The sequence below is a fragment of the Lytechinus pictus genome, chromosome 6 (assembly GCF_037042905.1).
Source record: "Lytechinus pictus isolate F3 Inbred chromosome 6, Lp3.0, whole genome shotgun sequence".
Classification (NCBI taxonomy): domain Eukaryota; kingdom Metazoa; phylum Echinodermata; class Echinoidea; order Temnopleuroida; family Toxopneustidae; genus Lytechinus; species Lytechinus pictus.
The window spans coordinates 17,825,758-17,850,156 of NC_087250.1; the positions used below are offsets into that span (position 1 = coordinate 17,825,758).

The window sequence follows — 24,399 nt, forward strand, 5'->3', positions numbered from 1 at the left end:
GCTGATAGTTTAAAAACAAGCACATGAACCCATATTTTTTAATGTTTGTACCTCTTAGGTATACCTTCCTCTACAACTCTGCAAATTTTGGTGAAAATGACATGGATTTTTAATAAAGTGCAGCATTTATTGTACGTTTGTAGTTTGTTACTGAAATTTTACATTTTTTAGATTGGGATTTTGTTATCTTTTACGCCATTTTTAAGAACTGACAGTGCTGTTAAACTTAAAATTGCAAACAAATAGCACTATTAATATATTCTCCATTCTAACGATACAATTATTAACTCTCTTGCGAAATTTGATGACTTTTTCATGTATTTTGACTGAGTAATGGAGGTTTAAACTCATTGTAGTAATCTTGGGCGGTCTAAAAATGCCAAATTCTTTTGAATGCGCAATTCTTAAGAACATCAATTTGGGTGAACTTTGAAGCTCTATGGCAAAAAATCAAGCACATGGACCTATGTTAATTTTTGCATATTTCAAATATTAAGGTTCTAAAGTATCTATGTGCAAAGTTTGGTGAAAATGACATGGATTTCACTTTAACTGTGGAACGTCCTTAACTTCAAATAGGCCTTGAATGCATGACAATAACAAGAAATAACTTGCCACAGTGATGATTTGACACCAGTTCACTAAGTTGAATCATGCTCAGTCATGCATAAGAGTTAGATAACCTAAGTGATATAATTGGACAGAGGACTTAGTGGACTATCTAACCATGAAAAAATAATGTGTAAATATTTGTTAGTTTTCTGAAAATTTGCCATTGAAGTTGGGTTTACTTTTTTTAGAGACACGCTGTATAACGTACTGCATACTGAAGAAACTTACTCAGTCGGTTTAATATCTTGATGGACGTAGCCGAATCCGAGATGAGAGCAATTTTAAGAGAAGAGAAAAATAAATTTATAGAAGAAAAATTACTGATAAACTTAATTATTAGTACGCTGCCTAAATGTCAGCAGGTATGTTGTTTCTCATGCAAATCTTTTTGATCTTAAGATACAAACGAGATAAGGAATTTTGGCATGTAATTATACAAGAGTTACAGTAGTACCACTTAAGAACAATTTCCAAATACCCGTACTGTCAAATTTTCTAGCATGAATCTTGAAGTATTTTTTTGAAACTAGTAAAAAAATCATTACTCAACCCTTTACCGACGATGAAAAACTAGACTAAATTTATAATTTTATCCACAAACGAAAATAAAGGATAACGCTTTTTAATTTGAATGGTAATGTCAACTATTTTTTTTGTGATAAAGAAAAAATAAACTAATGCTTGCAAAATATGTACTGTTATTAAAAGAAATTGTCAAATATCCGTACTCTCCATTTTATAGCAATATTTCCGATTTCTTACAAACGAAGATGCAGTTACATCATGCAGCTGAAAGTAATTATTCTGAAACTAGTAACACAAATAATTCTTATCAATCTATTTAGACATGTTGGATACGACAGGCATCATAAAAACAAATAATGAAACCAAAGTAAAACCAACAAACACTAACTCAAACCTGGGAAGGTTGTATCATTTGAAGATGAGTTGAATGATTCTATAATTGTGATGAGAGTATTCTTTGCTGCTTGGTTACATGATTGTCTCCCCCTCCATGCCAGTAGCATGTCATAGGTAGCTTGCTGCCTATCTCTGAATCTCATGTACTCTACGCGATCCAACTCAGCTATGGTGAAACCAAGAGCTATGCCCAAATCATAGAACTGATTTACGTCCATTGTCTGGGCTATTGTTCGGATGTCTATGTCCGATTGTAGGTCACTGTTCTTTACTTCTTCTAGTATCCTAGAAGATGCATTGAAATAAAAGACATGGCTGAAATATCAAAGAACTGTTATTCAATATTAATTAATCTAAATTACTATATTTTAAAACCGTTTTCACTTGCTATATCACATATACATCCATGGCGTGGCACTGTATTTTAGAGGTTACACTTCGTAATTCCGAAGGTTCTTTATTCCGAAGGTTCGTAATTCCGAAACACGTATATTGCATATACCTCGACGTTTGTTAATCCGAAAACGTAAAAGGGTTCGTTAATCCGAATATTTGTGGCGTTATTCCGAAGGTTCGTTATTCCGAATGTTCGATAATCCGAAAACGAAATAAGGTTCGATAATCCGAAAAACGAAATAAGGTTCGTTGTTCCGAAGGTCCGTTGATCCGAAAACGAAATAAGGTTCGTTGTTCCGAAGGTTCGTTAGTCCGAAAACGAAATAAGGTTCGTTAATCATTATGTTTTCGGACTAACGAACCATCGGAATTACGAACCTCATTTCGTTTTCGGATTAAAGAACCTTCGGAATTACGAACCTCACTTTGTTTTCGGACTAACGAACCTTCGGAATTACGAACCTCATTTCGTTTTCGGACTTACGAATCTTCGAAATTGCGAACATTCGGAAATACGAACCTTCAGAATAACGAACCTTCGGAATATCCGAACATTCGGAATAACGAAGCTTCGGAATTACGAATGTATGCGATTTAAAAACCCTTCGTTGAAACGTTGCCGGTTTGAGAACCTGACTGAAAGTTCACGATCATAATTATTATTGATGTCTTCATCCATCTAATCGAGTCAACAAGCATATTACCTGAAATGAAATTAATCTTATGTTTTGATTTTTAAACAAATATTTGAGTTTCCTCGAAAAAGAGAAAAAGAAAAACACGTTAATTGATGGAAACTTACCTAGTGAGGTCTGTCTGTTCGGAAGGAAATTGGAACATAGGTCCATCTAACACAGAGAGAAAATGAAGAGACATAAAACGAACATTCCACTGTGTATTCTGTTTACAATGATAATACTTCTCTTTATTTCATGATCTAAAAATTACCCTCGGCATTAACGGATCATATAAACTATGCTGTTATGTTGTCAGCGATAGTGCCAAAGGATGTATCTGTACACCTTGTTATGATAAAATATTTAATACCGTTATTCAATTAGTCCATGGAGCTGAATGACATGGCGGGTAATTCTTGAATCCATCGCCTTATCCAAGTCTTTGGTGATTAAAAAAAGAAACATAACATTTTATCATTGAATTATCAAACATGAAATTCTACCTGTATATCTGATGACAAAGGCAGTAGATCGCGAAATCCCAAGCTTTCCAGCCTGTGTAAGTGTTATGGTAATCACTGCAAAGTTTAGATCGTCTTCGCTGGGTGAAACGTATATCGATATACATTGGCTTATCTTGGCTAGAAGGTCCCTAAGAGAAACGATCTGTTGGGGAGAAAATACAGCAGCAGAATATAAATGCATAAACCACCAAGGGGCTGTGCCGCTTCGGCAGGCTTTGATCCACCATCAAAAAAAGGAAAACCCCGGGGGGGGGGGGGGGGGTACTTGGACTTGGTTAGGACGGGGGTGTGCGGCTGAAGGTTAAAAACCTGTACCCATATTTACGGGTCTTTTTGGCAAATTTGGTACCCATTATAAGGGATTTATTAAAATTTGACAATAAAAAAGAAAGTTATCACCCGAAATTGGAGGAGAATATGGATGCATTTTTAAGGCCAGTATCTAAAAATTAGGGCAATGGACCCATGTTCAAGGCCAGTATCTAAAAATTGGGGCCATATTTATGAATTTTCCAGTATAAAGCCATACCCCATGTTCAGGGATTTTTTTTCTCCAAAAAAGCGACCCATTCTGGCGGTACATCCCCGTATGCCTTATTTTGTGAGTATTATTATTTTCGCTTTGGGATTAGTTTTAATCTAACAAGGAGCCGGATTGCTAAGAGCACCTTATTTGTTTTACAGTTATCAAATAAGTTCTGAAGCTTAATTACCTGGCTCTCAATTTCTCCTCCTTCACGATGGCACGTGATTGTGACGTCACCACCCTTTGTTTCAACATTGAAAGGGACCGAGCGATGACATCTATGGTAAGATTGTTGTCTCGACTCCCCTTGTGTTGCCTACAAAGATGATTACGATTACATTCTATTTCAATTATTAAACAAATAAAAAAATTGAAAAAAAATATTAAAACCCATATTTGTTCTAATTCTAAATAGAAATCTAAAGTAGAAACACTCCGAAGACTAATTCTGCCTGCCTAATTGATATTCGGCATGGCAGCGCTATATATACACAACAAAAAAAGTAAGTCCCCCTAAATCAAATTGCTGTAACTTTTGAACGAAGTTATTTTGAGATATGATATTTCGTAGGTGGTTTTCTACACTCATTAAGCAACTCCTGGGGAAGAATGAGATTGATCGGTTGAGTCATGCATGAGTAATTAAAGATTGAATTAAAAATGACCATTTTTGAAAGTCACAAGAGTCGTTTTTCAGATTGTGCAAATACAACGTTGGGCAAAAGTTGTTTTTAGGTGAATTTTATGGTGTTATGCTGAACTTGCTATCCATCATTTCGCCACTCCACACACAATTTTGATATCGTATGTTCGTGGTTAAGTGAGCACAATATCGCAGGGGCCGCGGAAGCGGGGGTGCGGGGGGGGGGGGCCCACTTTTTTCCAAAATCATGTACAAAAATGTAAAAATGACCATAGATTGTGATTTTTTGCATGGTCAGCCCCCCCCCCCACTTTTGGCTCAGCCCCTTCCCCACACTTTGAAAACCGTTCCGCGGCCCCTGTATTGTGACGTATCATCATAGGATTTTTTTGGTAGTATCCTCTACAACTTGTTAGGTCATATTAAAATTTGAAAATGTTGGTGGCTCCTCCGATTATAGGCCCCTCCCCCACTTTTAAATTCTGGATCCACCACTGATTTGTCCATAGATTAAACTGATCATGAGAAATTGTTAGGAAAATAATGCATTTATGCAGTATAAAGAGTATTCATTCCTAAGTTTTCGAATGTGCTCGCTCAACCATGAAAATGTTAAGTTCGGTAAGTGTGTGGTGATAGAAACGATGGATGATAAAAACAACAGCAATTAAAGTCACATTTGAAACCGAATTTGCCCCCAACATTCACCTTATTACCCTTTAAAATGAGTCTGTGACATTGAAAATACCCATTTTCTCACTTTGATGCGTGCTCACTCATCCGTAAATAAACAAATCGATTTAATTTTTGCACAGAATTCTGCCCATAGGTTGATAAGGGGTTACTAATTCTTAAACATATGCACCCATAATGTACACAAGTCTATGAGAGAGGAAGTCAAAATTTAACAAATATGAAATAAGGGGTTTGTTTCATGGATGGTTTTTGTTACTTCTGCCAACAGTTATTTCATGAAACTTCGCACATGGCTTCAGAGTAACACTATCCAAAAGGCGCGCAAACCAAAATAACAATTCAATGCGGCACAGAGTGGGGCAAAGGCCTTGAACGTTCTTCTCATTTGCATAATTTTCGAATATTGTGTGCTCACTGATGCATAAAACATCGGGATTTTCATAAAAATCAAATCAAATGAACCATGCACGGAGGTTTGTGACATATATCCATAGTTACAAATTGCATTTTTTCCAATGACGTATAAAAGAGCTAATCACATTCTACATGTTCATTCAAGCGTGAATGTTTAAATAAACGCCTTTAAATCATTGAAGCATGTTAATTGGTCATGAACATAACGAAAAATTTGATAAAAGATCAGTTTCAGTTACCAAAATGAAACAATACTTGCCTATGATATTTGAAAATCGTATTTTTTGTTTTCAATAAATGTTCATTGAACCGTTAAACGATGAATATTGTTGAAGATACTCTTCCCAAAAATAACTGTTATCATATTCTATCATTTTTATCGATGAAAATGTATACAAAATCCAATTATAGCAAATTTGGACTTGTGTTTATTCAACCGTGAAATTTAGCCCAAAAATTGTATCGTCTTTTAGAAAGTATCTTTTACAAGCCTTTTGACTATTTTTCATGATGAGAATGTGGAATCAGTTCCAATAAAATGGAATCAAAGTCATGATTTTTGGCTTGTGACTTTTGAAAAGTGACATTTTTGCCTTCTGACGGTGCTCACTGAAGCATGACGTAAAATACGTCCATAACATTTACTCAGAGGGTAGCTTATAAAATTACCTACACACTCGTGTCAAAATATATCAAAAACTCGCATTGGTTCGGAAATTATTGATTTTTGTTCAAGGGGGGACTTACTTTTTTACTTGTGTATATTTGACGCGGCCGGAGCTTGACCTCCCGACTTGTGAATAGGACGCTCTCACAACTGAGCCAAAACAGTTGAAACGATTGATATATATCAATGCTATTACCCATATGCAGTTACAGATGTGAAAAGTTACTTTACTTTATTTAATTGTAAAAAATATCCTGGCTGTTATTTGCAACGGTGCTAATACCTCTAAGCAGAATTATCTATAATAATGTTGATAAGAGCAATACTTAATATATGACAGTGGTATTTATATTAATAATAATAACAGTAATAATATCAATAATAGTGAAATGGTTCTGAGCGCTTCATATCATTACGTCAACCGATAGCATTCAAGTAATTTTGTTCTACCCGCAAACATTCACCTCATTTGGCTGGAGGGTGGAAATTTTCAATCAACATCTTACCAAAATGATAAGGATCTTCAGCTTTTCAGAGCTGTTTTGAATTGGCGAATGACCGATAATTCTGAACTTATATGGAGCGACGATGTTTAATACTGACCGCTTCGTTTCCAGGTAGGTCGTTACGAAACTGAAGATTAACTGCAAATTCTTGTCCTCTTTCGATCCTGTCTGGGACGTATGGAGTACACATTAGCCGCTGTCGGATCACCTGTTGTTCAAGAGGAATCAGAACCCACCACTCAGCACAGTGGTCAATGTACAGCTCAAGATGTTTTTTGTACAGTCTGCAGTATGGTGGTGTGTCTGGTGAGCTGGATGATTGCTTCCTTAAAGTTCTTGGAAGATCTAATTTTACCAATTGCCGAAAAGTGAAAAGATGCGATTTATCACGACGTTCAGAAAAGTTATAATGGTTGTAGACTTTATAATTATTATAAACGTTATTATTAGTGACATATAATACCTACTGACGGAAGCTGATAATGAATGATGACGCTGTGGTGCTGATAGTGAGAATGATTACGGATGCTACTTGTAATTTTACTGATTGTAATGATGATCTTTGAATGTCAAATTAGATATCTGGTATCTGGTAGATATATGGTAGCATCAAAGTCATTTAAAGAAAGAAAAAAGATAGTCCATATGCTTTACTAATACCATAATAGTCCAATCTCAATCTTTATGGACTTACTCGTGATTGAGTCCCACACACGACAAACGATGTCTGGTTTCACCTGCTCTGGATTTACGACCAATAAAGAATGTGGTATATTGATCTTAACAGGCTGGTTGAAGATCAAGGTATGAGGGTCACACCTGATCCCATAGCAGATCACTGATTCACCTTCAGTGACATAAATACCGGGATTGTCTGTAAGGATGGCTAGGGTGAACTGACAAGAGTCATCAGATAGAACCGCTCCTGGAGGAAGGTACATTGATATTCCATGGTCTTCTAGATTAACTTCCTGACTGGAATTTCTGTTGACTTTGACAGAGGCACCGTTAGAATTCGATGGCCGATCTGTGATATATGCACGTATACAAGGTGAACAAAAAGGTCATGGTAAACACAATACAGAGGAACAAACCTGTTTCTTAGCCTTGTGTTGTGATCTCGGTTATTCAAATTCAGTTTAAAATGGTTTGTTTTTAGATTAAAAGAATCAATCAAGGCATAAAAACGAATGACTATAAGGCATAGCATAGTGTACAATATAACACAACACAAACGCAACAATTATTACATAGCTTAAGATAAACAAATTATTACAGAACATTCACCATACGACACGACGTCAGCGAACTTAATCACAGAACACATATAACATAAAAATCCGCTAATATATAGAATACAAAGTTTTATAATCAATATGAATCATATTGATATATGAACAATTAAAAAAAGTCAATGTTAAAATCAGAATGTTGATTTCCAGATCGTTAAAAATTATTAAGAATGGGAATGAATGGGAAGGTAAGATAGAAGGTGGAGTTGATAGGAATAAGGGAAATGTATTGAGATATTTGATATAAAATTACATAGGAGGTAAAGTATTATGAATCTTAAGAATAACGAAAGTGAGAAGAAGAATAAGAACAAAAAGAGAAGAAGTGGAAGGGCAAGAAGAATCAAATGTAGAAGAACAATACCATATTAAACTAGACGAAACAAGTAAGTGAATGAAAAGACAGAAAAATTAAAATACAAAGTAAATATACATATAGTACGAATATAGGTACAAACCACTTGTTCCTAAAGTACACATTACAGTGCTATGTTTTTGGATGAACGGCCAATAATATACATATTAACGTGCAGTCATGTGCGACGGCTTCGGTGACGATTTCGTGTTTTGTATTTCAGGAATGCTCTTACCTCTAGTAGAATGTACATCATCCAAGGAAGTGGAATTTCTTTTCGGTATCCAACGCAAGGTGTTCCTTTTGTGTTTCTTACGTAACTGCGTATTTCGAGTTTTCTCGTTGCGCTAACAAGCATATCTTTTCCATTCTCGGCTCAGCATTATTAGCTCGCGCACGTTTGGAAACCAGCTCCAGATTTTCTCTACGAGCCCTGCTACCGTATTTTTTCCGTCAAGATAGCGGCATGGACGTGGACGAGACCACGCCCGGCCCAGCCACGTCTCACAACATTTTACAAGCCATCCAGGCTCTTCAACGAAAGGTGGACTCTGCCTCCCGGAAATCTGCCAAGCCCGAAAGCTCCCCCTCCTTCAAGAGTGAGGGAAACAAGCAGCAATACGACCACGCCCAGAAAATTTTTCAGTGCATTGACGACGCTCTACATTCGCTGCAGGATATCGATATCGAGGCCGCAAAGGAGCGTCTACTCGAGGCATCCGCCCTCCTTACTCAGAGGCAGAAACTGATTCGCCTGGCAGACCGCTCCCCTTTGGGCTGGGCCACAGTCAAAGAGTATATCGCAGACGACCTCGCGGAGAATTCCGATGACGAAAAACGTCTCAGAAAGGCGGAGAAGGCTGCAGCCACCAAAAGGGCCGAAACAGCCAAAAAGTCGAAGATTCAGCCCCCCTTCCGGGCCCCCCGCTCTTCTGTACCTCCTCGCATTATGCCTGGGACTTTTCGTCGCTTCAACCCCTACCGTTCTGAAACCCGCATCTGCTTCCAGTGTGGCATCTCCGGTCACGTCCGCCCCAACTGCCCCGCTCTGCGAGCCGCTAGAAGTGCCGTCAACCAGCAACAGCCATCCAAGGCCCCCTTCTAGTGCCCCACCCGCCTCATCTCTCGACCCGCCTTCAGGCGTGCAAGGTAAATTGAGAAAATGTTTATCATTCTGGAAAAGTGAATTAAAAGCTTCCAAGTTTGTTTGCGATATTATCGAGTACGGTTATAAAATCCCTTTTGATAAAGTACCTCCCCCATTTTATAGCAAGAATAACAAGTCCAGTTTGGATCACCCAGATTTTGTTGAAAGTGCCATCTCTGAATTGATACAAAACAGATGTGCAGTAGAAGTAAAGCAACGCCCTTATTGCTGTAACCCTCTAACCGTTGCCGAAGGCAAAAAATTACGCCTAGTTTTGGATTTACGTCACACAAATCAGTTCGTTGCACAATCTAAATTTAAATACGAAGATCTCACTCATATTGCGCAAGTGCTTGGTTCCGAGCAATTTTATTTCTCATTTGATTTAAAGTCCGGCTATCACCATGTCGACATATTTCCCCCCCACCAGCAATTTTTAGGGTTTTCTTGGACCCATTCTGATTCCGTAGTACGTTATTATGTATTCACTGTACTGCCTTTTGGGCTCAACAGCGCATGTTATTTGTTCACTAAATTGACAAGGCCACTAGTGTACCACTGGCGTTCACATGGTATAATTGCTTACATGTATATTGATGACGGCCTCATCATTTCACCGTCTTATGAATCCGCTTTAGCAAATTTGGCAGTAGTAAGGGAAACTATCCGGCGCAGCGGTTTCGTTCCCAATGAAGCAAAGTGTGCTTGGAACCCATCTAGTAGAATTCTTTACTTAGGATTCCTCATCGATTCACCATCACGCTCGATTTTTGTACCTCAGTCGAAACTAATAAACTTAGTTCAGAGCACTGACGAGCTTGTGTCATTTTCTAAGGCTGCTGCTCCTGTCCCAGTGAGAAAATTGGCCTCATTCGCCGGACACGTCATTTCAATGAATCTCGCTCTCGGTCCGGTGGCGAGATTGATGACGCGCGCAACTTATCGCGCAATCGAATCTCGGTCTTCATGGTCCGATTTGATTTTTATTTCCGAATCTGTGCTCAATGAACTGGCTTTTTGGTCTGCCAACATTTTTTCGCTTAATGGATTTGCATTTTCATATCGCCTTGTACCGACCATGCAAATATTTTCTGACGCCAGCGATCTTGGTTTTGGTGCTCATGTCCAAGATCATTCACACCTGCGCGTCCACAGTTTGTGGTCACCTTCTGAGAAACTTCAGAGTTCCACTTGGCGCGAATTGACCGCTGTTTATCGCTCACTCAAAGCATTTTCCAGCCATTGCTTTAACCAAAAAATCAAGTGGTTCTCTGATAATTCCAACGTGCCTCGAATCATTAACCATGGTAGTGTTAAGTCCGATCTTCATCGTATCGCGCTTGATATTTTCTCTTACTGTCAGTTGCACGATATTGTTATTTCACCGGAATGGTTACCCAGGAGAGAAAATATTTTAGCAGACAAGATCAGTAAATATCGCGATTATGACGACTGGTCTATCGACGATCATTCTTTCTCACAAGTAGACAACTTGTGGGGGCCACATACAGTCGATAGGTTTGCCTCCCCCCACAATGCCAAACTTCCCAATTTTAACGCAAGATTTTTTTGCCGGGGCGTTTCCGCCGTGGACGCATTTTGTCAAAATTGGGAATTTGAAAACAATTACCTCTGCCCGCCAGTATCGTTCATTATTCAAGTAATAAAGCGCATGGCTGCTTGTAGCGCTGTCGGCACGCTGATAGTTCCCCGTTGGCCTACCTCCCATTTCTGGCCTTTCATTTGCCCCGACGGCATCCATTTTGATGCGCACATTCACGATTGGAGGATATTAAATGCTTCATTTACTCCCTCCTCCTTGCACAAAGACAAAGATGTGTTTTGCGAGCAACCGTCATTTTTTACCCTAGCATTACGATACGATTTTAAGCGCTCGCCTAGAACTTCAAACACCGGTTTTTGTTCTGCTGACTTGGGTTATTGCCCAAATTGTATTTGAAGCAAACGAGTCCTTATCATGATCAAGTACTCATATTACGATATTAGCTTTTTGCATTATACAGGCCGATTTGTGCGCCCTTCGTTCCTTTTGTACGATACAGGCCGATTTGCGGGCCAATAATATTATTTTGTTCTATCGAGGCTGATTTGCGTACCTATCATTATCTCTATTTATTCTATCCAGGCCAATTTGCGTGCCTAGTCACCCCCCCCCCCCGTTTTGTGATATACAGGCAGATTTGCATGCCTAGGTGATGTGCAGCCCTTGCTTGCATTGTAATCACACCTTGCTTAGGTCAATTTAAGTTCCTGGCAACTTTTTACCCTGTTATGCCTTCTTTTGCGTTTCTCGATAGCTAATAATCATTGCCCAGCTCTGACCAAACATGTTCAATCTTTTGTCATTGTTGTTATTTTTCAGTATTTGTCACCTGAGGTAGATAAAGAAAGGAAATTAACTTTCCGACGTTGTAACACATAGGAGGAAAGTGGAATTTCTTTTCGGTATCCAACGCAAGGTGTTCCTTTTGTGTTTCTTACGTAACTGCGTATTTCGAGTTTTCTCGTTGCGCTAACAAGCATATCTTTTCCATTCTCGGCTCAGCATTATTAGCTCGACTTCCCACCCCCCCTTTTTTTGTTCTTACGGCTTTTCCCTCACCCCCCCCCCCCGCCCCTGGTCAAACTTGCATTACTTAGTATTCAGGAGCAAGGAGCAAGGGAGTGCGCCCTCGCTCGGTACCCTGGGACGCAACCACGTTTCCTCCATGAACTAATATGGGGGTTTTTCGTGGCCTCCGAGTACTAGTGTCTCGTACACTAGTCAGGTACTGGGCGCCTTGCATCCTCCTTATTCGTTTCCTGTCGCATTGTTATTCTTTTGATTAAATCTAGGTCTTTTGGATACCTACTTTTGAAAAAGTACGTATTAAGCAGCTTTTGGTTCTACTCATTACTTTGTTTCTTGAAATTTCTCACTCTGCTTACTGTACAGTATGTATGTCAGTCTTTCGACTGATTTCTTTTTATTAATTTTGTCTAATTTTCTTGCTCTCATGAGCTAACTTTCAGAAACATGGTCCGCCAAGCAAGACTCCATCTCCGATCCGCATCTACGCAGCCTAGCCGCTGATGTTCTTCCATCCCTACTCATGTCTGCCAAAGCTTCATCTACCACATCAAAATACAAATCCCGTTGGGACAAATGGGTCCAGTGGGCGAGCTCCAAATCTCTACCCACATTTCCAGTCCAAGCGTACCACCTCTGTCTATACCTTTCCCATCTGTCTTCCGTTAGCGGGGCCAAGACTCTAGCAGATTCCCTCGTCGCGTCAGTGAAATGGGCGCACAGTCTCGCAGGCCTTCCTTCACCCACAGATGACCCTATGGTAAAAACAGCAGTGCAGGGGTATAACCGGACTCACTCTTCCCCTGTTTGTCGTAAGGAGCCTGTTACACCAGAAATCCTGTCCCATCTTCGCGCATCACACGGTCAGCTCAATGCATCTTTAGCTGATCTACGCATTTTGTTTATATGCTTCATTTCTTATGCTGGATTCCTACGCTTCGACGACCTTAGCAGGATAAGAAGGAAGGACTGCACTCTTCATCATGACAGGCTAGTCCTACACTTACCCTCTTCTAAAACCGATCAATTCCGCCAAGGCAGAGATGTTACCATTGCTAGGACATCCAACCCGACCTGTCCCGTCATTATAGCCGAGCGATATTTCGCAGCTTTAGGCGATCCTCCTCATTCTCACCTACCAGTGATTCGCAGGCTTGCTCGTTCCAAACGCGGTCTAGTCGCCACTTCTCACGGCCTAAGTTACACCAGAACTCGCGAGATTGTCCTGGAGGCGTTGAAGCCCCTTGTTCCCGACGTCTCTAAGTTCGGTTTGCACAGTCTCCGGTCGGGTGGAGCTTCATCCGCTAGTAACAATCGAGTTTCTCCCTTTCTGATTTCACAACATGGTCGTTGGAAGTCAGACAAAGCCAGGGACACATACATAAAATCGGACGCAACGTCAAATCTTCTTCCTTCACAATCCCTCGGGATTTAAGCTTCAAATCCCAATCCTTTATCATTGTTGTCGAGTTAATTTTCTTGGCTGTGTTTTTGCTTATGCATACTTTGCAATGTTCATATCATTCTGAACAAATATGAGTCTATTGAATAAACAGCGAGCTAATAATCATTGCCCAGCTCTGACCAAACATGTTCAATCTTTTGTCATTGTTGTTATTTTTTCAGTATTTGTCACCTGAGGTAGATAAAGAAAGGAAATTAACTTTCCGACGTTGTAACACATAGGAGGAAAGGTAATCTGCAGTAAGCAATCAATACAAAATCATTCAACTTCTAATATCTTGAATTATATTTACTTCATCAACTGAAATAAAATCATTTAGAATATTCAAAAGAAAACCATAATTTTTCGATGGATTTCTGATAATAACGCATCAGTGAAAAGTATTCACATATTATGTGCCATTTCAAATTGCACACGATGTTCTTTAAAGCTACACGGGCTAATCAAACGAAGAGAATGTTGAAAGGACAATTCAATCCCAACAGAAAATTGGTTTGAATGATAAGATAAACTCCACACTAGCATAACACTGAATATTTAATCAAAATCGGGTTGGAAATAAGGATTTCTCTTTTAAAGTTTCGCTGGATTAAAAATAACATTTGTACAATATGCACACTAGCGTACCTATGGGGGGGGGGGGTAGACTGCCCCCTGATGATTCACAACCCATGCAAGGGACGTATCCCCCCCTGACGAGTCACAACTGATCCCTGACGGGCCACCAGTGGCCCCCTCCTTTGAAGTTGAAGACCTTTTTTTTCTTTTGCTTGTCAATTTTTTTTTTTGGGGGGGGGGGGGGGGGTGCGAAATGTCCTTTATATCCTGTTGAGGACCCTTTTTTCTGGCACGAAATCCTATATTTGTGGTTGATGACCCGTTTTTTTTCTTGTCAATTTTTTTGACGGACGAATTTGCCCCCCCCCCCCTGTTGAAAATCCTAGGTACGCTACTGAATATGCACATTCTGGTCGCTATGCAAAAGAAGGAACTGATAATGTCACCCACTTGCTATTTCCTTTGTATTTTATTGCATAAAATATTCTAGATTTTCTCCTCATTCTCATATGAAGCAAGGTTTCATTCCACTCCGAGCATGTGGTATTACCATTGCTTTAACGATTTTATGGTTCGGTCAAGATGGTCCTCATTGTCAAATCTGTAAAATTGAAATATTACACATTTCAAACAATAAAAATATAGAAGGAAACGTTAGGGACATCACCGACTCTTTCATACATGTCACTGATTTGTGCATATAACTTTTTTAGGAAAAATAAGCGAAACTTCAAAATATCATATAATTTTACATTCAATTGTAATAAAATTTCCAATGTTGTGCATGTTTGATTTTCCTCTATTGAAAATACATGTACATCAAAACCCGTTTGTACTGGAAATTTAGTTTTAAGTAATTGTTCACCTTGCCAATATCATCTGTCTGATCATTTCATCCTTTGCATAGTGGATTGGTAAGCAACCTGCTTCATCCTTAATATCAATCCTGGCTCCATGTTCTAAGAGATAGAACACCAATGCCTTTTCAGGAGATAACCTGCCACTGTAGTATTCTTTGGATACCTGCAACGGATGATTAATTTAGTTTGTGTGGTAATTATAGTATTTAAACCTAATTAGTCCATAAAGTGTTTGATGCCATTAATATATGTGATAGGCTCAATGATAAAGCAATTTATGGTATGAATTAAATAATTACTTTCTCACAAATTTAATAAAGTGAAAAATAGTCTTTTATATGCTTTTTGTTAATTCTTGGTAAGTTTGTATCGTATTGCAATAAGCAGCGGATGCCAGAAATGCCATGATAATCGTACTTCGTTGACTTAAATGTTTTAAAATCAAAGTGTATACTGAAAACTGAGGCAAATGTATTTTCCAAGACTAACCTTTCTGAGTGTTTCGGTGTCTTCAACATTCTTGTCCTTTTGGTAGCATAATTTGATAGCTTTATGAAGACATGTCTGACCGTCATTAAACTGTACATTGATATCAGATCCGTAAGCTATCATCCTCTCAATAATAGATGTATGTCCGTGCATCACAGCTAGATGGAATGCTGCTGAATCATTCTGGATTGACAAAATTATATAAACGTAGTAGGAAAATTAGCATTCTTGTAAATTGTAGGGAAAAAAGCATTTATTTAGTAAAATCTTCCTTGTATATCAAACTGAAATAATTAATTCTTTGTTTGAGTGGTTATCAAACTACTCTTTTTCTGTTCTACTGTTTTCCGCCTTTTTTGACCAAGCATGTTTGCAAAATATACATGAGTATTCTATGCAGTTTACAAGGCTCCTACATTTATAATATTGGATGTTACTTGCAGAATGATCAAAATGCAACTTTTCAGCTATTTATAGCTCTGTCAGAGAAAATTTTCGGAATTTATGAATTACCTACCTTAGCATTACCGCTGTCGAAAATAAGACCAGCAATATATCTGTGCCCATGTAAAAGCGATTGATGTAAGGGTGTCTGACCGTGAATGTCTTCTACATCACAACCTGCTCCCCCTGTAAGTAGGACTTTAACAACGTCAATGCAACCATTCTGAACGGCAATATGTAAGGCAGTTGTCCCTTCCTTGTCGCCCTTATCGACCATAGCCTCTTCACTGATCAGATATTTGATGACGTCAATATGACCATTGGGAGCAGCACTGTGTAATGCAGTCCGACCATTATTATCCTCCTTATTGACCTCAACTCCTTCACTGATCAGATATTTGATGGCGTCAATATGACCATTGGAAGCAGCACTGTGTAATGCAGTCCGACCATTATTATCCTCCTTATTGACCTCAACTCCTTCACTGATCAGATATTTGATGGCGTCAATATGACCATTGGAAGCAGCAATGTGTATTGCATTCCGACCATTATTATCCTCCTTATTGACCTCAACTCCTTCACTGATCAGATATTTGATGGCGTCAATATGACCATTGGAAGCAGCAATGTGTATTGCATTCCGACCATTATTATCCTCCTTATTGACCTCAACTCCTTCACTGATCAGATATTTGATGGCGTCAATATGACCATTGGAAGCAGCAATGTGTATTGCATTCCGACCATTATTATCCTCCTTATTGACCTCAACTCCTTCATTGATCAGATATTTGATGGCGTCAATATGACCCATCTCAGCAGCAATGTGTAATGCAGTCTGACCATCATTATTCCCCTTATTGACCTCAGCTCCATTACTGATCAAACATTTGATGACTTCAATATCACCATCATCAGCAGCAATATGTAATGCAGCCCAGCCATTACTATCCTCCTTATTGACCTCAACCCCTTCACTGATCAGATATTCGATGACGCAAATATGACCATTGGAAGCAGCACTGTGTATTGCAGTCCGACCATTATTATCCTCAACGGCCTCAGCTCCTTCACGGATCAGAAATTTGATGACGTCAATATGACCATTGGAAGCAGCACTGTGTAATGCAGTCCAACCACTTTTATCTTTCTTATATACCTTAGCTCCTTCACCGATCAAATATTTGGTAATTTCAATATGGCCAAACCTAGCAGCACTGTGTAATGCAATCCGACCAATATTATCCTCCTTATTGACCTCTGCTCCTTGACTGATCAGATATTTTATGACGTCAATATTACAATTGGAAGCTGCAATTTCTAATGCAGTCCTACCGACTTTAGCCTCCTTATTGATATCTGCTCCTTTACTGACCAGATATTTGATGACGTCAATATGACAGTCGGAAGCAGCAATGTCCAATGCAGTCCGACCATCTTTAGCCTCCTTATTGACATCCGCTCCACCACTGATCAGATTGTTGATGACGTCAATTTGAGAATTGAAAGCCGCCCTGTGTAATGCAGTCCACCCACTTTTATCGGTCTTGTTGACCTCAGCTCCCTGGCTTATCAAATATTTCAAGACGTCAATTCGACCAAACCTAGCAGCACGGTGTAATGCAGTCCAACCATCATTATCCACCTTATCGGCCTCAGCTCCTTGACTTATCAGATATTTGATGACTTCAATATGACCATTTTGAGCAGCATTGTGTAATGCAGTCCGACCATCTTTATCCTCCTTATTGACCTCAGCTCCTTTACTGATCAGATTTTTGATGACGTCAATATGACAGTCGGAAGCAGCAATTTGTAATGCAGTCCGACCAACGTTATCCTCCTTGTTGACCTCCGCTCCTTCACTGATCAGATATTTGATGGCGTCAATTTGAGAATTGAAAGCAGCCCTGTGTAATGCAGTCCGACCAACTTTATCCTCCTTGTTGACCTCCGCTCCTTCACTGATCAAATATTTCAAGACGTCAATTCGACCAAACCTAGCAGCACGGTGTAATGCAGTCCAACCATCATTATCCTTTTTATTGACCTCAGCTCCTTGACTTATCAGATATTTGATGACTTCAATATCACCATTTTGAGCAGCATTGTGTAATGCAGTCCAACCATTATTATCCTCCTTATTGACCTCAGCTCCTTTACTGATCAGATTTTTGATGACGTCAATATGACAGTCGGAAGCAGCAATTTGTAATGCAGTCCGACCAACGTTATCCTCCTTGTTGACCTCCGCTCCTTCACTGATCAGATATTTGATGGCGTCAATTTGAGAATTGAAAGCAGCCCTGTGTAATGCAGTCCGACCAACTTTATCCTCCTTGTTGACCTCCGCTCCTTCACTGATCAAATATTTCAAGACGTCAATTCGACCAAACCTAGCAGCACGGTGTAATGCAGTCCAACCATCATTATCCTTTTTATTGACCTCAGCTCCTTGACTTATCAGATATTTGATGACTTCAATATCACCATTTTGAGCAGCATTGTGTAATGCAGTCCGACCATCTTTATCCTCCTTATTGACCTCAGCTCCTTTACTGATCAGATTTTTGATGACGTCAATATGACAGTCAGAAGCAGCAATTTGTAATGCAGTCCGACCAACGTTATCCTCCTTGTTGACCTCCGCTCCTTCACTGATCAGATATTTGATGGCGTCAATTTGAGAATTGAAAGCAGCCCTGTGTAATGCAGTCCGACCAACTTTATCCTCCTTGTTGACCTCCGCTCCTTCACTGATCAAATATTTCAAGACGTCAATTCGACCAAACCTAGCAGCACGGTGTAATGCAGTCCAGCCATCATTATCCTTTTTATTGACCTCAGCTCCTTGACTTATCAGATATTTGATGACTTCAATATCACCATTTTGAGCAGCATTGTGTAATGCAGTCCAACCATTATTATCCTCCATATTGACCTCAGCTCCTTCACTGATCAGATATTTGATGACGTCAATATGACAGTCGGAAGCAGCAATTTGTGATGCAGTCCGACCATTATTATCCTCCTTATTGACCCCAGCTCCTTGTCTTATCAGCTAAGGAGAAAAGAAAAAGTTAGCCTGTTTTAGAAAATCTATAGGCAAAAAAGCATTTACTTTCATGCATATCAAACGCTTGCCAGTTAAATATGTTTGCCTAAGAAAATTTCAAATATGCGAGTTTCCAGAACAAGCTAAGTTTTTGTTTTATAATAAACATTTATTTGTATAGCGCAGCTTTTATGTGGATATATTCAGCTGCGGCTTGTTCAGAGTTCTTGCTTATTTCTACACAGCACATTTTCTTAACAAAAGAGGTATTTTTTAAATTTTTATTTGAAGAGAGTCAACGATGGAGAGCTTCTTATGTCAATTGGCAGGCTATTCCATAGTTTGGGACAGCAAGTGCAAATGCACGATCACCAATTCGACTTTTGTTTTGTGAAATGGGATCTGGAACAAAAATCTATTTGCGGAACTTCGCAGGCTTCGACTGTGTGATTGGGTTCTAAGATTTAGGAAATTCTGTAATGTAATGTGGGGTTTGACCGATTAATGATTTATATACAATTAACAGAATTTTGAATGAAATTCTTTGGCGTTCATGCAACCAGCGGAATTCTCTCAGAAGAGGTGTAGTGAAACTGAACTTTGGGACACGGTAGATAAGTCTTGCACTTGAATTTTTGGACTCTGTGTAACTTATAAATAGGACTATCAGGCATTCCAAACAACAAACCATTACCGTTGTCAAGCTTAACTGTATTAATCAGAGCATGTGACACCAGTTTGATACTTTCTTTATCAAAGCATTTGCGAATGCGCCGAATATTATACAGGAGATACTATGTTGATTGGCATACATTTGTGACTTGAGTTTCTATGTTGAGGTTTGTACCAAAATAAACTCATAAATTACTTGCAGTATCAGAGGGTTTGACATTGGATACTCAAATTTTCATACAGTTGATATTAATTTTAGAGATCTGCTGTGAGGTGCCAATGAGCAAAAAATCATTTTTGCTATCGTTTAATTTCACATTATTATTGAGCATCCAACTAAGAATACAAATGATACATTGTTCTAGCCTTGAAACACTTGTGCCTGCAGAGGTAGAAGATGGCCTAAAAGATATATACAATTGTGTGTCGTCGGCATAACAATGACAAAAAAACTTCAGGAAAATTATTCTGAGTGATTATTGATAAGGCTACTTGTGTATAATGCAAAAAGTAAGGGACTGAGTCGTGAGCCCTGGGGCACGCCAAAAGGTACTGGTAAAGAATCTAAGAGAGTACCATCAATAACAACTTTTTGATGTGGATCAGACAAGTGTGACTTGATCCAGTTGAGAGCAACACCATTGATACCGAAACAATTCTGCAAAATTTCTTTAAGTCTGTTGTGGTTAATAGTATCAAATGCGCTACTTAAGTTTAGTATTACTAGAAGAGTGACTTTCTGATTGTCCATTGCCATCAAAATATCACTCTCAATCCCAAGCAGTGCAGTTTCTTTACTGTGGAATTTTCTATATGTGGATTGATAGGATGAAGGAAGTGAATGCTATTGATAAAATGTAAGATTTGTTGAGTGGCTGCACCTTCAAATTTTGAAATGTATTGTTAGTTCCTTACAAGTCTTAGATTACAAAATTCAGGATCCAGACCTGGGGTCCGTTTCATAAAGAGTTACAACTGTTGTAACTTTGCCATTCTGGCAACTACCATGACAAATTTGATTTGATTGGCTGCTGAGCCCTGTTACCATGGAAGTTGCCATAATTAGTTACAACAGTTGCAAGTCCCTTATGAAACGGGGCCCTTGTTTTTTTTTTTTTTTCAACAGAGGTGAAACCAGGGCTACTTTCCATTCAGTAGGAAAATGACCCGTAGACTGGGAGACATTGATTATAGATAAAATATATAGATATCATACAAGTTTGCCAATTCAGAAATATCTCGTGATACATGTAAATTTCTACATAGCGTACTATCTGCAAGCTCTTAGTTAACGACACAATCTTGTCGGTCAAAAATGGTTTACATGTGTTGAGATGGCACATGTCTGGAAAATGATCTGAAATAAGATATTTACATGGCCATGGCTGACCAACAATTACATGATCAGTTTGGCAACAAATACGGAGGTCAAGCGTGTGACCTTGAGAATGAATACACAGTAAGGTATAGTGATACAAAGAGATGCATAATACATCATGGATGTTTACATATAGTCCAGGATAGAAGGGGTCGAATTTTTTTTAGATATACAATTATTTTATGGTTTCTTGTCAATTCGAGGGTGCTGATTCCGAATCTGAATAATGCCATTCGTGTAACCTTGAGCATTTTCTGCAAATTGGCAAAATCCAACATGGCCGCCAAAATTATGCAAATTACCCATAAAAATCACAAGATTTTTGGCAATAAAGTACATGCAGTTGTGCTGCCGGAGTGAAATACTTTCTGAAAAATGATTTTTGACAAAATATTTATTTTCTTGGTATTTATATGACCATGGCTGACCAACAATTACATGATCAGATTGGCGATAAATACGGAGGTCAAGCGGGTGACCTTGAGAATTAATGTAAACTGAGTACAACAGAGTGATTCGAGAAGATCTTTAAATGACTTTTATTCTGTTGAAATCACAAGTTATTAAGAGTGGGACAATGGACAGTAGGTGATCCTGGATGTATTCATCAAATTGAGAAAGAAACCATGCAACAGACACCGGATGAGACTCTGAATATGGGGGTCTGTACACATCATTCGATTTAAGATGAAATAATCCTTTGGGTTGGCATTGACATAAAGATTGACACATGTTGGGAAGTCCACAGGTAGTCCTTGACTTTGCCAATTTGACGGAGATGGTCAAGGTTGGGACACTGCCCAGTAAAATGTTCCACAGTCTCGTCGGCAGATTTGCAAAGAGGGCAAGTTCGACTGGATGATTTCTTCAGCGTGAAAAGACGACACTGTGTTAAGTAGGTAGCTGTGAGGAGTTGAGCTCTCACCACAGATGCTCATCATCATCATCATCATCATCACGGGTACACAGCAACAGAACGAAAGTTCCATGACGCTGTGGTCGGGTGCAGATGCGACATTGATTAGTTTAGAGCAGCCTTAAATTTGTCAAGGGATTGCATTGATGTAATGGCTAAGGGAAGGTCGTTCCAGTTCCGTATGGTTCTGGGCAGGAATGAGTACAGGTGCCTATCAGTTCTGGATTCGATGATATTGTAGGCATCTGGTGTAAAGCGTCGACTTGGACGGCTAGAGTTTCTAAGGTGGAGTTTGGTTGACGTTACTGGAGATTCCCCCTTATGAATTAAGTAGAACTGGCTCAATCTGGCATTGAGTCGTCTGTCAACAAAACTTTCCCACTCTAATTGTTTCAGCATCTTGGAAACACTGGACTTACGACTGTAGTCGTTGATCACAAAAGAGCGGCTCTTCTCTGAACTTTATCTAACAGTAACAGCAGACGCATACTCCAGGTGTGGACGAACAAGAGCTTTGTAAGCTTTCCCTTTGGTATCAGAGCTGCACTGATGGATATTTCCTCGAAGGGTACCAAGAATCTTATTTGCTTTGCTGACTATTCGCTGATAGTGTGATTTCCAAGTAAGATCAGCAGAAATCGTTACTCCAAGGTAAGTATGTTTATGAACTCGATCCAGAGTTTCTCCGATCATGGTGTACTCATGAAGGAGTTTCGATCTCATCAGACCCAGGGACACGATATTACACTTCTTAGGGTTAAAGGTCATCTGCCACTTAGAAGCCCATCGACAAACAACGTCAAGATCCTTTTGGAGCCTGAAACAATCTTGAACACTAGAGACGGTGGTGTATAAGATGCAGTCGTCCGCAAACAGTCGTACATTGCACTGAAGCTCTTCAACAATGTCGTTGATGTAGATTAAGAATAACAACGGGCCTAATACAGTCCCTTCTGGGACCCCGGATATTACTGGGTGCCATTTTTGGTTACGCCATTGATGATAACACGTTGTTGTCGCTGGGTCAAGAACATATTAATCCAGTTCAAAACTTTATTTCTGATGCCATAATGGTGTAATTTTGATTTAAGCCTTTCGTGAGGCACGCAGTCGAAGGCTTTTGTGAAGTCCAAAATTGCAGCATCGATTTGTTGCGAGTTGTCAATTCCTTCCGTCCAATCATTGACAACCTGAATCAATTGAGCGACACATGAATGTCCCTTCCGAAAACCATGTTGCAATTGGGTCAAAATTTTATGCTTATCAAGGTGTTTGCTGATCTGAAAGTGGAGTATATGTTCCAAAAGCTTACACATAATTGATGTGAGGGAAACAGGACGGTAGTTTTCAGGATTTCCTCTAGATCCCTTCTTGAAGATTGATGTTATGTTTGCCAAGAGCCAGTCGTCTGGGAGAATCCCTGTGTCCAGGGATTGCTGGAAAAATTATGTCAGAACGGGAGCCAATTCTGCTGCTGATTCTTTCAAAATTCTGGCAGTGATCTCGTCAGGACCAGCAGCTTTACTCGTGTCTAAGTTTTTGAGAAGCTTCAGGACACCTTGTCTAATCTCGATGTCATCCATAGCGGGGAATTCAATTAGCGTGAACGGGATGCAGTCATCCTTCTCAATTGTAAAGACGGAGTTAAAATGATTTGCAAGTGCTACAGCCTTTTCAGAATCTGTAATTAAAAGTTTAGAGTCCTTTTTCAGAGTTGGTATGGATGAATTATCCAGTCTTTTACCTCGGATGTACTTCCAGAAGGGTAGCTGATCTTTCTTCAGGTCATCAATGATATTCTTGATGTATTCAGACTCTGCCTTCTTGATGACTTTCTTGACATTTCGCCGTACTTCTCTTAAAGGAGAATGAAACTCTTGGAGCAAGTTAGCTTTTGTGAAAGCAGAAAAATCAAAGAATAAGATCAACAAAAGTTTGAGTAAAATAGGACTAGCAATAGAAGAGTTATGAGCATTTGAATGTCGAGATCACTAATGCTATGGAGATCCTCCCATTGGCAATGCGACCAAGATATATGATGTCACAGATGAACAACTCTCCCCTTTTGGACACTGAAAATATACCCCAAAATATATCTTTTTGCTCATTCTAATCATATGACAAACGATTCATCAATTATATAATGTTGTGAAACCTCTGTACTTGTCCTCTCATAAAGAGAACACCTCACCTTGTGATAGACTCTATAAAAGTGAGAATATAAGTGAAATAAGTACTAAAGTAATGAGGGAGTTGTACGTGTGTGACATCACAGATCTTGGTCGCATTGCCAATGATAGGAACTACATGGCATTAGTGATCTCAATATTCAAATGCTCATAACTTTCTTATTATTCATTTAATCTTCCTCAAACTTTCAACAATATGTTTCTTTGATTTTTCTCTTTGATATGGATTCAGCTGGTTTCAAGGGTTTCATTCTCCTTTAAGGCTTCCCAGTCAGTAGACAGAAGAGACTTCTTGGCTTTCTTGTGAAGTTTGTTGCGTCTTTTGATCAGTTTACTAATGGTTTCAGTTACCCATGGAAGACTATTCGATTGCCTTGACATTTTTCATGGGATATTTTTATCTC

At 39.1% G+C, this 24,399-nt stretch overlaps 3 protein-coding genes across 5 annotated transcripts; 1 reads left to right on the forward strand and 2 right to left on the reverse strand.

Annotated features, from left to right (window-relative positions):
• Positions 1–1,520: 1,520 nt before the first annotated feature.
• On the reverse strand, positions 1,521–7,523 carry LOC135154333 (uncharacterized). Its single transcript, XM_064100445.1, has 6 exons — positions 7,277–7,523; positions 6,680–6,927; positions 3,844–3,972; positions 3,098–3,272; positions 2,732–2,777; positions 1,521–1,818 (listed from the first exon to the last, which is right to left on the reverse strand). The coding sequence occupies exons 1-6, from the start codon at positions 7,521–7,523 to the stop codon at positions 1,521–1,523; spliced, it is 1,143 nt and encodes a 380-aa protein (XP_063956515.1).
• Positions 7,524–8,466: 943 nt separating this feature from the next.
• LOC135154540 (uncharacterized) lies at positions 8,467–13,564 on the forward strand. Of its 3 annotated transcripts, none has more exons than XM_064101086.1 (2): positions 8,467–9,378; positions 12,399–13,564. In XM_064101086.1, exon 1 carries the CDS (start codon positions 8,696–8,698, stop codon positions 9,332–9,334), a length of 639 nt encoding a protein of 212 aa, XP_063957156.1. In that variant the 5' UTR covers positions 8,467–8,695; the 3' UTR covers positions 9,335–9,378; positions 12,399–13,564. The 3 variants fall into 3 exon arrangements, with proteins under 3 accessions (XP_063957156.1, XP_063957157.1, XP_063957155.1); XM_064101087.1 differs by having other exon boundaries at positions 8,501–9,378; positions 12,410–13,564; XM_064101085.1 differs by having other exon boundaries at positions 8,509–9,378.
• Positions 13,565–15,840: 2,276 nt separating this feature from the next.
• Positions 15,841–22,499, reverse strand: LOC135154334 (serine/threonine-protein phosphatase 6 regulatory ankyrin repeat subunit A-like). Its single transcript, XM_064100446.1, has 3 exons — positions 22,278–22,499; positions 17,638–18,846; positions 15,841–17,538 (listed from the first exon to the last, which is right to left on the reverse strand). Exons 1-3 carry the CDS (start codon positions 22,497–22,499, stop codon positions 15,841–15,843), a joined length of 3,129 nt encoding a protein of 1,042 aa, XP_063956516.1.
• Between the last annotated feature and the right edge of the window lie 1,900 nt (positions 22,500–24,399).

Coding starts and splice junctions, on each gene's coding strand:
- LOC135154334 (XM_064100446.1), bottom strand. CDS start 22,499: ATGATCGGAGAAACTCTGGATCGAGTTCATAAACATACTTACCTTGGA. Junction 18,847..22,277: donor AGTATGCGTCTGCTGTTACT/GTTAGATAAAGT, acceptor TTTTCTCCTTAG/CTGATAAGACAAGGAGCTGG. Junction 17,539..17,637: donor TGATCAGTGAAGGAGCGGAG/GTCAACAAGGAG, acceptor AAAGGAGCTGAG/GTCAATAAGGAGGATAAAGA.
- LOC135154540 (XM_064101085.1), top strand. CDS start 12,490: ATGTCTGCCAAAGCTTCATCTACCACATCAAAATACAAATCCCGTTGG.
- LOC135154333 (XM_064100445.1), bottom strand. CDS start 7,523: ATGTACCTTCCTCCAGGAGCGGTTCTATCTGATGACTCTTGTCAGTTC. Junction 3,973..6,679: donor ACCTACCTGGAAACGAAGCG/GTCAGTATTAAA, acceptor TCATCTTTGTAG/GCAACACAAGGGGAGTCGAG. Junction 2,778..3,097: donor ATATACAGGTAGAATTTCAT/GTTTGATAATTC, acceptor TCTCTGTGTTAG/ATGGACCTATGTTCCAATTT.